We start from the raw sequence: 14,415 nt of genomic DNA, 5'->3' as shown, positions 1-14,415 counted from the left end.
CTTGGGATGATGAACAGGTTTTGGAAATGGACAGTGGCCACAGTTGCACAATATTCTGAATGTGGTTAAGGCCACTAAACTGTACACTTAAAATGACTGAAACAGTAAGTATTATGTTAAGCATATTTCTACCATACACAGAAGAGTATTAACAAAGAAAAGATACATTTCACATACCTGCAGAATTTGATTATTCTTCTCCTGTAGCTGCAGAGACAAAGATTCTTTCTCTTTTTCATAAATAGAATGTGCCTTCTCATGTTCAAGTTTAGGTATCTCCTCTTTTTCATGCAAAGCAGCTTTTCTTTCACTTCCAAATTTACCCTGTATAAAAGTATACTATTAACAAAAAATGCCATTAAGTTATAAAATTATCCTTGCTCCATTTCTCTGCTGCTCACTAGAATTTAATTCATTCAAACAAATACTCATTGATTCCATACTCTGCATCAAGAGAAATTATCCAAAAGACCTAGGCCACTACCCTCAGTGAACATACGTTCAAATGTGCTTATCATAGAGAATATAAAATTAAAAAAAAAAACCAGCCTGCTACCTTTTCCAACAGTCACATTAAAAAATTTCCGTCATCAGGGTATCGTGATCATTAAGATCCAATATATTTAGAAACCTAACTTCCTCTCATTTCAAAAGATAAACTCTGTTTCTTCTTAAATAATAAATATTTTTTAATAATGCTCATCTGATTAGAATATATTAATGAAATAAGCTTGCTTTTTTTTTTAAACTACAGAGGTAGTACTTTCAGAATGACAGAATAAGGACCTCCAAAACATCACTCCTCTACACTGAGAACACTGGCAAAAACTGTCAAAAATCAGCTTCTTCAGAAAATTAAAGTGTCATTAAAAACAAAGGCCGAGTCACCACAGAACAAGAAACTTTGGGACTTTTCTGGTGGTGCAGTGGTTGAGAATCTGCCTGCCAACACTAGAGACAAGGATTCAGTTCCTGGTCTGGGAAGATTCTACATGTTGAGGGGCAACTAAGCCTGTGTGCCACAACTATTGAGCCCACATGCTGCAACTACTGAGCCCCCATGCTGTAATTACTAAAGCCTGCATGCTACAACTACTGGGCCCGCATCCTGCAACTACTAAAGCCCGCATCCTGCAACTAAAGCCCACATGCTACAACTGCTAAAGCCCACAAGCTACAACTACTAAAGCCTGCATCCTGCAACTACTAAAGCCTGCACCCTGCAACTACTAAAGCCCGCGTGCCACCTCAGAGCCTGTTGTAGCCCACCTAGTTGTAGCCCACAAGCTACAACTACTAAAGCCTGCCTCCTGCAACTACTAAAGCCTGCATCCTGCAACTACTAAAGCCTGCATGCCACCTCAGAGCCCGTGCACCTCAGGGCCTGTGCTCTGCAACGGAGAAGCCAAGACAATGAGAAGCCTGTGCGCCACAACTAGAGGAAGCATGCACGCAGCAAGGAAGACCAAGAGCAGCCCCTCAAAATCTTAAAAGAACAGAAAGCTTTGAGTGGTTGAACCTGCCCTAACTGCATCACTCCAATCTTTGGGATCTCCTTGAAAATGCAGCCCAGGGAATCTCTGGTGGTCCAGGGGTTAAGACTCAGTACTTTCACAACTTTGGGCTTGGATTTGACCCAAGGTTCAATCTCTGATCAGGGAATTAAGATCCTGCCACCCCAAAAAAATTTTTTAAAAAAAAGAAAATTCAGCCCAGCAGTCATGAGGGAAGGAGGAGGGACAGAATGGGTTCGCAGCTCCACCAAAGCAGAAACACCAACTGTCACTAACTGACCTGTCTGGCCAGCTCATTGAAAAGCTCCATTCTCAAAGCTGGTTTTTATCTGATCTGAAGCAGAGTTCTCAACAATCCTATTCCCAAGCCATTTGTCAAAATCAATTAGCAACCACTGTTTAACATCTCAGCAGCCTGAGGCAATAACAACAAGTGGAGCTAATAAGAGGGTGATCGAAAACTTAAAAGGAAGTGAAAGTTCAGGCAGAGATATAAACTGCCTGCCAGAGCACTAAAGGGCCATTAGGACCAGAGCCCCACAGTAAAGAGATAAAATTATAAAATGAAACCAACAGGCATTTTGAAGCTTAGAAGTACAATTACTTAAAGTTTCACTGGAGGGACTCAACAGCAGATTCAAGTGGGTAGAGGAATCAGCCAACATGAGGATTGGTCAAATTATTACTCAGATTATTCAGTCTGGGGGACAAAAATAAAGAAAAAAAAAAGTAGGCTCCAAGGCCTCTGGGACACCCACATAGACCAACAAATACATAATGAGCATCCTGGAGGAGAGGACAGAAGGAACAGGGCAGAAGAAAAACTGAAGATAACGTGGCCAAAACCTTTGCAAATGCGATGAAAAAATATTAATTTATACACAGAAGAAGCTCAATGAACTCCAAGCAGGATAAGCTCAGAGAGGCATACCTGGACACATCATAATCAAACTGTTGAAAGATAAAATATTGAAAGCATCAAGAGAAGCAGCCCAACAAAAGGACTCCTCAACCGGAGTATGGCCAGCTCACTTCTCATCAGTATGTGAAAGTGGTAGTCGCTCAGTCATGTCCGACTCTTTGAGACCCCCCAGACTGTAGCCTGACAGGTTTCTCTGTCCATGGAATTCTCCAGGCTAGGATTCTGGAGTAGGTAGGCGTTCCCTTCTCCAGGGGATCTTCCTGACCCAGGGATTGAACCCAGGTCTCCTGTATTGCAGGCAGGTTCTTCTCTACCATCTGAGCCACCAAGGAAGCCCTTCTTATCAGAAACCAGAAGCCAAATGGCAGCAGGATGCCTTGTTCACAGTGCTGAAAGCCAAATAATGTCAACCAAGAATTCCATATCCAGGAAATGATCTTTCTAAATGAAGGAGAAATTAAGACATCCATAGATAAATAAAAACAGAATTAATCAGGAGACTAGAAAGGAGACTAGACGTTAACTTGAATACACAAGAATAAAGAAAGAACGCTGGAAAACATTACTATATAGGTAAACATAAAAAACAAAACAAATGCAGTTTTTGTTTCTAAGTCTTTTTCCCTATGTGATTCAGAAGACAACTGCATAAAGCAATGAGCACGAAGTGTGCACAGATGTTCTTTGTATGACAACATCAGCACAAAGGAGGAAGGAAGGGGGGACGGAAGCTATGTAGAAGGGTAGCTTTATAAACCATTAAAATCAAGTTGGTATTAATCTGAACCATACTGTTATATGGAGAGAGAAGAAAGCCTTCATAAGTGATCAATGCAAAGAAATAGAGCAAAACAACAGAATGGGAAAGATCAGAGATCTCTTCAAGAAAATCAGAGATACCAAGGGAACATTTCATGCAAAGATGGACACAATAAAGGACAGAAATAGTATGGACCTAACAAAAGCTGAAGGTAAAAAAAGAGGTGGCAAGAATACACAGAAAAACTATACAAAAAAGATCTTAATGACATGGATAACCACAACGGCGTGATCACTCACCTAGAGCCAGACATCCTGAAGTGCGAAGTCAAGTGGGCCTTGGGAAGCATCACTATGAACAAAGCTAGTGCAGATGATGAAATTCCAGCTGAGCTATTTTAAATCCTAAAAGATGATGCTGTTAAAGTGCTGCACTCAACATGCCAGCAAATTTGGAAAACTCAGCAGTGGCCATGGGACTGGAAAAGGTCAGTTTTCATTCCAATCCCAAAGAAAGGCAATGCCAAAGAATGTTCAGACTATTGCACAATTGAACTCACCTCACACACTAGCAAAGTAATGCTCAAAATTCTCCAAGCAAGGCTTCAATAGTACGTGAACCAAAAATGTTCAGATGTTCAAGCTGATTTAGAAAAGGCAGGCGAACCAGAGATCAAATTGCCAACATCTGCTGGATCATCGAAAGAGCAAGAGAATTCCAGAAAAACATCTACTTCTGCTTTATTGACTATGCCAAAGCCTTTGACTGTGTGGATCACAATAAACTGGAAAATTCTTTAAGAGACAGGAATACCAGACCACGTTACCTGCCTCCTGAGAAATCTGTGTGTAGATCAAGAAACAACAGTTAGAACCAGACATGGAAAAACAGACTGGTTCCAAACCGGGAAAGGAATATGACAAGGCTGTGTATTGTCACCCTGTTTATTTAACTTGTATGAAGAGTACATCATTTGAAATGATGGGCTGGATGAAGCACAAGCTAGAATCAAGATTGCTGGAAGAAATATCAATAACCTCAGATATGCAGATGATACCACCCTTATGGCAGTAAGTGAGTAAGAACTAAAGAGCCTCTTGATGAAAGCGTAAGAGAAGAGTGAAAAAGCTGGCTTAAAACTCAACATTCAAAAAAACGAAAATCATGGCATCCAGTCGCATTACTTCATGGCAAATAGATGGGGAAACAATGGAAACAGTGAGACTTTTTATTTTCTTGGGCTCCAAAATCACTACAGATGGTGACTGCAGCCATGAAATTAAAAGATGCTTGCTTTTTGGAAGAAAAGCTATGGTTTTTCCCGTAGTCATGTATGGATATGAGAGTTGTACCATAAAGAAATCTGAGAGCTAAAGAGTTGATGCTTTTGAACTGCGGTATTGGAGTAGACTTTTGAGAGTCCCTTGGACTGCAAGAAGATCAAACCAGTCCACCCTAAAGGAAATCAGTCCTGGGTGTTCATTGGAAGGACTGATGCTGAAGCTCCAATACTTTGGCCACCTGATGCAAAGAAGTGACTCACTGGAAAAGACCCTGATGCTAGGAAAGATTGAAGGCAGGAAGAGAAGGGGACAGAGGATGAGATGGTTGGATGGCATCAGCAACTTGATGGACATGAGTCTGAGCAAGCTCTGGGATGATGATGGACAGGAAAGCCTGGTGTGCTGCAGTCTGTGGGGTAGCAAAGAGTCCGACGTGACTGAGCAACTGAACTGAACTGATATAAATATATATAAACATCAAGGAAATTAAAATGGAAGAAGGCAGTAATGGAGGACTAGAAGAACAGAAGAGACAAGATACACGGAAAACAAACTGCAAGTAGTGACGCGTATGAATCTAGAACCCATTATTCTAGGTAAAGCAATCAAACACAAAACACCACATACCACATGATTTGATTTCAATAAAACATCCAGAAAAGGCAAATCTACAGAAACAGGAAGCAGACTGGTGGTTGTCAGGGGCTGGGAGAGGAGAGAGACTGCTAATGGGTGGGGGATTTCTTCTCTGGTGATACAAATATTTTGGAATAAGATACAACTTTGTGAATATACTAAAAACCACTGTACTGTATACTTCAAAAAGAGAGCTTTTTATGATCTCAACAAAGCTGCAATCTAAAACAAAACAAACCCACAGTAAAAATCATTGTGAGTAGTGAAGGTCACTTATGTGCAGAGTTCCTTTCCTAGAAATAGGCTCATTAAAGAAGAAAAGGCTTGATGTGGCAGCTGCTGAGTTGCCAAAGCAAGACCATGAAAGGGACTCCAACTTCCCCAGATTTATACACAGCTGACTCTCAAAGATGATGCTGAACCATGACATTTAACCTATACACACGCCACGCCGCATGCGGGATCTAGTTCCCCGACCAGGGATCAAACTTGTGCCCCCTGCACCGGGAGTGCAGAGTCTTAACCCCTGACCACCAGGGAAGTCCCACAGATTTTGTTTCAACAGTAAATACGCAATCCAGGCGGCTGAATCTGGGGATTCAGAGCAATGGCAGGTATGGAGGAACCACATATACTGAGGGCCAACTATAAACCAGATACAAATTTTCGACTGTGTAGAGCATCAGCACCCCTAATTCCATGTTGCTTAAGGAACAACTACTTGATGACAATTTCTAAGCAGAAAAGATAGGCTAACTAGTCACTTTAAATATAAAAATGAATGAAAAAAGTTGCCTAAAAAACCCTCGGTTTCTAAAACAATGAAAATATGCTTTAATTCTGCATACCAAAATTAATTTAGACTAAAATATTCTTTGCAGATGAGGAAAGATAACAATAAGACGGAACTGCGGCTCCTAACCCAGTACCTGTAACGGTGTGACCTGCTGCTCCAGGGAGGCTTCTGGCTTACACTCCAGCAGCTCCAGCTCCTCCTCCCGCCCCGCCTGGGGATCTGAGCACTGGGCCTCGGGTTCCTGCTGAGTGGGAAGGAAGGTCAACCTGAGCCATGAGCACGTACGTGGATATGTGGCAGGTGCAGCTCACACTTCATCCACGTGTTTTCACTGTGATGATGCACAGGACCTCCCTGCACACCACTGTTCCCCATGCTGCCTGAGTAAACTCTGCTTTACAGATCGAATTCTGTTCAATCTGCCATGTGCTAAATGGTAAAGTCAATAGAAGTTTTTAAGAAACTATTTCCAGGTTTTTCTAAAAATCTACAGAATTCTATGGGAAATGTGATATATATTTTAATCATCAAAAATTGGATACACCTACAGAAAAAAATAAGCAGTATTATCCAAAGAACACAAACGCAGTATTAAAAACAAATTCAACTGATAATTGAAGACATTCAAACTATATTGAAAACAACCACAGGTCTCTTACGATTTTAAAAAATGCTATGAACAGAGCTTTTGCTTTGCCAGAAAGAGCGAGACTGCCTGCACAACCAACAGTGAGCACACGACAGCTGACTCCCGCTTCCCTTCCCTGCTCTGTGCCCCCAACGTAAGGGCCACTTCTACATGGGACACTTATCTCTAAAACAGGAAATCAGGCTTACGTGTTCAGAGAACTATTCTCACAACCAAACTCCAGAGCGAAGTAACCTGCAAAGTAACCCAATCTCACAGGCCCTGGGTAAACAACTCTTTTGATGAGTGACACTGCTTCTCAAACAGGTGCGAGATATTTGTGGCCCAGATAAAACCTGTTCACAGAGGAAGAACAGCGCGTCCCTGCTATTTTGGGAACAATGACCATGACACCCAGGAGACGCCCAGCAAGGCTTCATGGAATATCTGTCTGCGAGGAAAGCCTGAGGGAAGAGGGCAGAAGGTGGCAAATACTGCCTGCAAATATCCTCCCGGCCCAGGAACCGACATGGGCTATTCTCCTGTCCTGGGTATAGACATGAACCTCAACTATTCTCCCAGCCCATGGGTAGACGTGGACCTGAACTATTCTCCCAGCACATGTGTAGACATTGACTATTCTGTCCCGGTTACAGGCATGAACCTGAACTATTCTCCCGGCCTGTGTGTAGATGTGGACCTGAACTATTCTCCTGCCCTGGTGTAGGCATAGACCTGAACTATTTTCCTGTCTCATGTGTAGATACGAAACTGAACCATTCTCCCAGCCCAGGTGTAGACGTGGACCTGAACTATTCTCCTATCCCATATGTAGACATGGGCATGAACTATTCTCTTGTCCTGTGTGCAGACATGGACCTAAACCATTTTCCTGGCCCAGGTGTAGATGTGGGCACGAACTATTCTCCTGGCCCATGTGCAGACATGGGCATGATCTATTCTCCTGGCCCAGGGGTAGACGTGGGCATAAACCATTTTCCTGGCCCAGGGATAGACGTGGGCATTAACTATTCTCCTGGCCTGTGTGTAGACGTGGGCATGATCTATTCTCCTGGCCCGTGTGTAGATCTGGACTGGAACTGTTCTCCCACCCCTGCGTGTATCCCAACTTGACCTACCACAGAAAGAAACTGGGTCTCAGGCTGGATCTGTGATGACATTAAGAGATCACTATTAACTCTGTAGGGCAGCGTGGAGCATGCTTCTAGTTTACTTGTGCGGCTTGATGCACTGAGACTGGCACGTACCCCATGGGCAGTCCCGTCCTGAACTATTCTCTGTTTCTGTTGAAATTTTCTCCAAAGCAAAGTTAAAATGGGAAGAAATGGCATATCTCATCTCCCCACAAACCCAGCTGTTCTCTCCTGTGAAATGAGCGAGACAAAAAGGTCACTTAGACAGTATCTAATGCTTACATATCCTTCCTAACAAAGGAATGATGTACTTCAACACACAACTAGAGAAATAGTCCCCAAATGCTCTCAATGCTTGAACAAGAGTCAAGTACAAAAGCGCTGAGCCAAGGAGCACGCATGACACGTGCGTCACCAACAGGCAATAGAACGAGCAGGATGAATGAACAGGAGCCCGCAAAGATTCCTGGAGGGAAGGGTCGTCAGCCAGTAAATAAGCCTCTCAGCAGGTGCGAGGCCCGCCCAGCACCCACTCCACACAGACTTCATGAAACACCCTCGGCACTGTGATGGAGAGAAGCTTCTGGAGACCCAGCGGCTCTGTTGATGCCACCAGCACCCCTGTGGGGGCCAGAGTCTGAGCCCTAGGTCATTCCTGAAGCCATCACTGCCCAGAAGGAGGCGCACTGCCCACCCACAGCCACCCCTCTGCGAGGGGCACCCCCTGCCGGGCCTCCTGTCTCCGCATCATAGTCACGTGACCGTCCCTGAGACCCTGACAGGCTGCGTGGTGCTGCTGCCCAGGGGGCAGGACCCTGGCATGTGCCCTGCCCTCCTCCAGGGGCCACATCACTGCACCCCACATGCCTCCTCTGTCCCACGCACCCTCACCCCTCACGCCACCTATGTGCACATTTTACACTAATGAGATGAAGGCACGGTTTAAAACACACGGTTTTCCCGTGTAAGAGACACACACTCCTCCCTCTCAATGTTCTTTCAAAACTCCATTTTCTTCAAACCCTATAAACCGAGGGAATCCAGTTTAAATCCACGGGTTGGGACAAAGCCCCTTCCCCAAGCACCCTTCTGCCTGGGAGGAATGGAAGCTGACAGCTGACGGCTCAGAAGCAGACCAGCCTGGGGGCACCTCAACCCAGGGACACCTGCCCTGGGCCACACCCAGGGACCGCCCAGAGGCTCACGACCCCACGGGAGCCTGCCCAGCCCTCCCGGAACTCACTCACGGTCTCGCCCACAGACCACACAGGACAGGCAGAGCCAACGTGTGAAGTGAAGCCCCACCGCCTCCGCAGGTTGGGTTGCCCTTTTCCTCCCATCCTTAGACAAGCTGAACCAGACCAGAGGACGAAACCCTCCTGGGAACATCCACTCATACACAAAGCACGTCTCAATCGAAGGTTCTCTTGGTATCTGTGTTTCCACAAGGCTGAGGTCTCCTGCTTTGTGACCTGGAGTACCTACTTGTGACGTGACAAAGCACGAAGCCACAGAACAGGACTGTTTCTGAGGGCCGGGCATGCACATCTGCCAAGTCAGGGCAGAGCAATGTGCCCCCACGCTGACTTCAACTTCTAACCAATACGCCCTGCTCACAACGCATGGGGCCAGGGGCCTGCAGACAAGGCAAGCCTGGTGCTGGCAGGGCCACAGGGCCACCTCCAGAGAGCACCCACCACGGGGACAATCGCTGCCCGACACAGACTGCCCCAGACACAGGACAAAGCGCTCTACCTCACAGAAACAACACAAGCCCCAAGGAGCACAGTGAACCCACTGCAAGCTCACAGGAAAGGCCACACCTGGACACCGGCTGCCAAAAGCCTTCACCAAGGAGCTGCGACCAAAAAATGCCGTAAAACCCACTGTTCTGTACCTGCCTCACCAGGAAACCCATGGCTGGTGGGGGGCAGCGGGCAGAGGGCAGGGGCACCAGACATGCGTGCAGCTGACATGAGCGGGTCCTAGGGAAGGGCAAAGTCCCTGTCCCCGCCCCATCCACACACCTCACCTTGCGAGCCCCGTGCAGCCAGAGGGCTCTCACGCCTTCTGGGGGCTCCACGCTCCCATCCCCTCTCAGGCTGTCCTCTGCAGACTGAGGCTCTTGGGCACATCGCAGCTCGAGCAGCTCCAGCACCTGGGTCAAGACCCCGTGGTGAGCCACATCCTCCTTCTGCAGCCGCTCCTCCAGGTCCAGCCGCAGCAGCTCCAGGGCCCGCCGATGCCTGCCCTGCACGGCCTGCAATTCAGACAGGTACTGCAAGCGCAGAGCATCCAGGTGTGACGCGTGTCTGGCCTCCAACACACTGACTTCAGCAACGTGTTTCACCTGCGACTCAGCCTCACGCGCCTCTGCCAGGGCCCACCGCTCACGCTCAAACGAGGACCTCAGCGCATCCACCTCGGCCTGGCGCCTGGTCTCCAGCTCCGCGGTCAGGGACAGGATATGCCGCTGGTGCCCCTCCTGGAGGAGCCGCAGTTCGTGCGCATGCTGTTTCTGGGCCTCCCGCAGGAAGGCATCTTGCTCTGCGGCCAGTTTCTCTGTGATTGCTCTACGTTCTTCCAAAAACCTGAGACAACAAGCCAAGTGAACACAGAGCCGGCGTGTAGCCACAAGAGCACCCCTGGGGAGCCCGCTGCCAGGGGGAGAGGCTGCCCCACCCAGATCCCGCCTGCTCTCCCTCCTCCCTGGGCACCACCACCAGCCACGAGCCAATGGGGAAGGGGCCACGAAGCCAGAGGAGCTCAGGCGGGAGCCCAGCACCCCCGGCCACAAACTAGAGTGCAGGGCAGAGAGCCCCAGCCAGAAACCAGATACCGCAGGAAGCAGGGGGACTACCACTCGGCCAAGAGAAGACCTCAGCAGGGAAGGGGTGGCCTCAATAGTAGCCCCAGGGCTGCAAAGAGTGTTCAGAAGACCCAGGAACCAGCCTCCACGGGGTGACTCAGGGGCATGAAGCAGTGGCCCTGGCTGAGAGCAGAGTCAGGAGACACCCAGGGCCCCAGCAGGAACAGGGGAGAATCTGCACAGGTGCCGTGACACACCAGGCAAATGACAAGAGCCGGGACATGTCTCAGGTACCAACTGCCCACCAGCCACCATGACAGCCTCTCCACAGACCAGCCCACGAGGAGGACACTAGGGTCTCGTGAGCCCACACGTCACACCTGTGTCCATCCAGCTCACATGGTGGGTCAGGATTTGAACTCAACCCTCAGACCCCAGGCCAGGAGTCTGGGCACCTGCCTCGAGACGCTGGGGAGCAGATGACACACAAGAAGCAGCTCCAGCGATCCCAGTGCTCATCAACACCCCTGGGCACTATAGCCCAGGTCTGCAAAGAGGCAGCAAGCCAACAACATCCTAGGCCTCCTTAACAACTTCAGGGAAGTATGTACATAGCTGGGAAATGCTGCTCATTTTTTTAATGAGTTTAAAAAACACAAGAAAATTCATGAATGAGCCACACAATCTTAGGATAAAAAGGCTGAAGTTCTGCTACTAAAAATCTAAAACATGCGAGAAACACACACGCTTGTCAAAGATGCACACGTGGCCGCGTGGCTCACGGGACACAGGCCCCACAGGAGGGAGGGGGATGCCATTCCTGCCAGAGGCCTGCAGCCCTGAGAGCCACACACACCCTCCTGGGGCTCTGCCTCAGCCTCCTGGAGACCCGCCTCACCCTTGGGGGGCTCAGGAAGGGGACCTGCCTTTCCTCACTGGCCAGGGGGGTGGGCGGCTCCGAACATAACAGGCTGCTATACGGATGGCACCCACCTGCTCTGGGCCACCTTCAGCTGGAGGGCGCAGTCCTCCTTTAGGTGGAGCATGGCGAGCTCCTGGTCCTGGGCCCCTGGGGCCGGGCCGCAGCCCAGCTCCTGGCCACACTGGCTGCACCGCAGAGACTCGTCTCCGGGGAGTCCAAGCTCCAGCTGCCGAAGGCGGCCCTGTTGTTCCACCAGTGACCCCTCCAGGTCCAGGATCTGAGCTGCCTGCTGGTCTTGAAGTTGCCTCATTTCGGATTCTCGAAGCTCAAACCTGTTCATCATGGACCGCTTTTCAGACTCCACCTGTTCTCGCAGGTCAAGGAGCATCTTCGTCAGCCTCTCTTCAGCCCCTCTCCGCAGGTCCTCACTTGTAACTTTCCACTCAGCCTCTCTCTCCCTGAGTTCCTGTTTCATTTGCTCAATCCTCTCCTCAGCACTCTTCAGTTCTTCCTGGTGAGCTTCAACTAAATTCTGTTTCATCTGCAACCACACAAATTTTTTTAAGAAGGAAGAAATTAAATGAAAAGATCACTGGCCACAAAGACCCAAATCCATCTCTGAAGACAGAAAAGCTCTGTCAGCTATTAATACAAGCACTAGTCCCACAATGCTGGGCTGGATGAAGCACAAGTTGGAATGAAGATTGCTGGGAGAAATATCAATAACCTCAGATATGCAGATGACACCACCCTTATTGCAAAAAGCAAAGAGGAACTAAAGAGCCTCTTGATGAAGGTGAAAAAGGAGAGTGAAAAAGTTGGCTTGAAAGTCAACATTGAGAAAACTAAGATCATGGCACCTGGTCCCAGCATTTCATGGCAAATAGATGGGGAAATAATGGAAACAGTGAGAGACTTTCTTCTCATGGGCTCCAAAATCACTGCTGATGGTGATTGCAGCCAGGAAATCAAAAAACACTTGCTCCTTGGAAGAAAAATTATGACCGACCTAGACAGCATATTAAAAAGCAGAGACATTATTTTGCCAACAAAGGTCCATCTAGTCAAGGCTATGGTTTTTCCAGTGGTCATGTATGGATATGAGAGTTGGACATGAGAGTTGGACCATAAGAAAGCTGAGCACCAAAGAATTAACGCTTTTGAACTGTGGTGTTGGAGAAGACTCTTGAGAGTCCCCTGGACTGTAAGGAGATCAAACCAGTCAATCCTAGAGGAAATCAGTCCTGAATATTCACTGTAAGGACTGATGTTGAAGCTGAAGCTCTGATACTTTGGCCGCCTGACGTGAAGAGCTGACTCATTAGAAAAGACCCTGAAAGATAGAAGGCACGAGGAGAAGGGGACCACAGAGGATGATGGTTGCATGGCATCACTGACTTGATGGGCGTGAGTCTGAGCAAGCTCAAGGAGATGAAGGACAGAGAAGCCTGGCATGCCACAGTCCATGGGGTCGCAAAGAGCTGGACACAATTAAGTGACTGAACAACACAGTCCCACAACATACGTGAACAGAGCAATGGGAGTGTTTCTCAGGCTGATGGAAATGACGGGAGACTAAAAGGCACAAATCTAAGACTATCTGGCTAAGTTCACCGTGTCCACTGCCCGGCACCTGGCCCCAACTGTTACCTCTAGGGCTGGCAGGTCTGGACACAGTCAAAGGTGGGGGGGGGGCCTCCTCTGCAGTGCCAAGGCCAGCTCAGGGGCTCAGACATGAGAGGGACCTCCCATCAAGGGGGGGGCCGGCCCCCTCCCCCAGCAGAACCACCACCAGGCAGCACAGCTCACAGGCGAGCAGCAGACAGTAGGGCCAAGCCTCTGGACTTGCACCACGATGACCCAGGGTCTACAAGGGGCCTGAGCAAGAGGCTGGTGAGCTGAGACCAACACTCTTCAAGGTGTATGAAGAGGGACACGAACCAGAAAGCTGCACACACACAAATATTCTCATTTCAAAACAGGAGACAAAGTAGGTCAGCATACTGATCAATCATTGAGAAGAAACAAAACAAAACAAAACCAGAAAGGTTTGTGAAACTGACCTCAACCAGTTATTCAAGTCATTAAACTTTAGGGCCTGCTCCTAGTGATAGTTGAGAATCAGCTCTAATTGGAGGAAACAACTGCAGGCTCTGGATAAGATCCAGGAGATCCAGGGCTAGGAACCCTGACACCCAGAGTAAAGAAATGCCCTGGGTGACCAACCCACTTGTGCCACGGACGTACACCTGGAAATGCTCCTTCTTTGAACCAGAAGAGCCGGGAAGTGAGGGGGAAAGCCCACCAGGACGGGCAGGAGGTTCCGGAATCCAGCCCAGTTCTCAGGCTGGTGCCTGGTCATGTACGAGCAGGTGGACAGAAGACACAGACCAGCCCAGAAGGCCTAAGCACACACCTTGGCCCGACACGGAGAAGAGGGGGAGGCCACTGGCTTCTGAAGGGGTCAGGGGCAGCCTCCTGGGACTGAGCCCTTGACCCGTGGGGTTGGCACTAACTCCAGGTAGGTACAGTCAGAGGTAAAAAGTAAAATGGAGGGAAGAAGATGCTGCATCAGAGAAAACACACTGCACTGGTCAGAGAGCAGGTAGATTCCAGCACAAAGAAGCTATACCGGAAATGGGGCATTTCACGCATGATGAAAGCGCAGTTTCCCAAGAAGACACGATGACCATAAACGTGCAGTTAACAGAACCACCAAACACAGTGAACACTGTGCGAGCTAAATGCCGAGAGCTCGCTCCACATTCCTCTCGCGACAGTTCACACGGGGAGAGCAATCAGGGGCCCAGGAAGCACTCAGACACTTGAACGTAAAAATCCATCAAGCAGAGTCTGTCCTTCAGGAACCCCCTGTGAGGCTGCAGGCCTTCACATGCCCGTCCTCACGCCCAGTGCATGAGTAGGGGGACAACACGTGATCTGCCTGTGAAACTCGGCCTCGATGGAGGAGGACCTGGGACAGTGTCAGAG

General features: G+C 48.5%; 1 protein-coding gene across 20 annotated transcripts in view; it reads right to left on the bottom strand.

Annotated features, from left to right (window-relative positions):
- PCNT (pericentrin) overlaps positions 1–14,415 on the bottom strand; it is a 106,801-nt gene that overhangs the window by 66,337 nt on the left and 26,049 nt on the right. For 14 of the 20 annotated variants that reach the window (XM_069566749.1, XM_069566845.1, XM_069566759.1 and 11 more), the window contains exons 13-16: positions 11,496–11,965; positions 9,726–10,284; positions 6,045–6,155; positions 178–339 (exon numbers count right to left, since the gene is read on the bottom strand). In XM_069566749.1, the coding sequence (XP_069422850.1) occupies positions 178–339; positions 6,045–6,155; positions 9,726–10,284; positions 11,496–11,965 (1,302 nt within the window). The remainder of the gene's footprint in view (positions 1–177; positions 340–6,044; positions 6,156–9,725; positions 10,285–11,495; positions 11,966–14,415) is intronic. The other 6 variants (XM_069566779.1, XM_069566816.1, XM_069566770.1 and 3 more) reach the window with 3 other exon arrangements.

The sequence above is a fragment of the Ovis canadensis genome, chromosome 1, assembly GCF_042477335.2.
Source record: "Ovis canadensis isolate MfBH-ARS-UI-01 breed Bighorn chromosome 1, ARS-UI_OviCan_v2, whole genome shotgun sequence".
In the NCBI taxonomy this organism is placed as follows: domain Eukaryota; kingdom Metazoa; phylum Chordata; class Mammalia; order Artiodactyla; family Bovidae; genus Ovis; species Ovis canadensis.
This window is presented reverse-complemented; position numbering and strand designations above follow the sequence as displayed.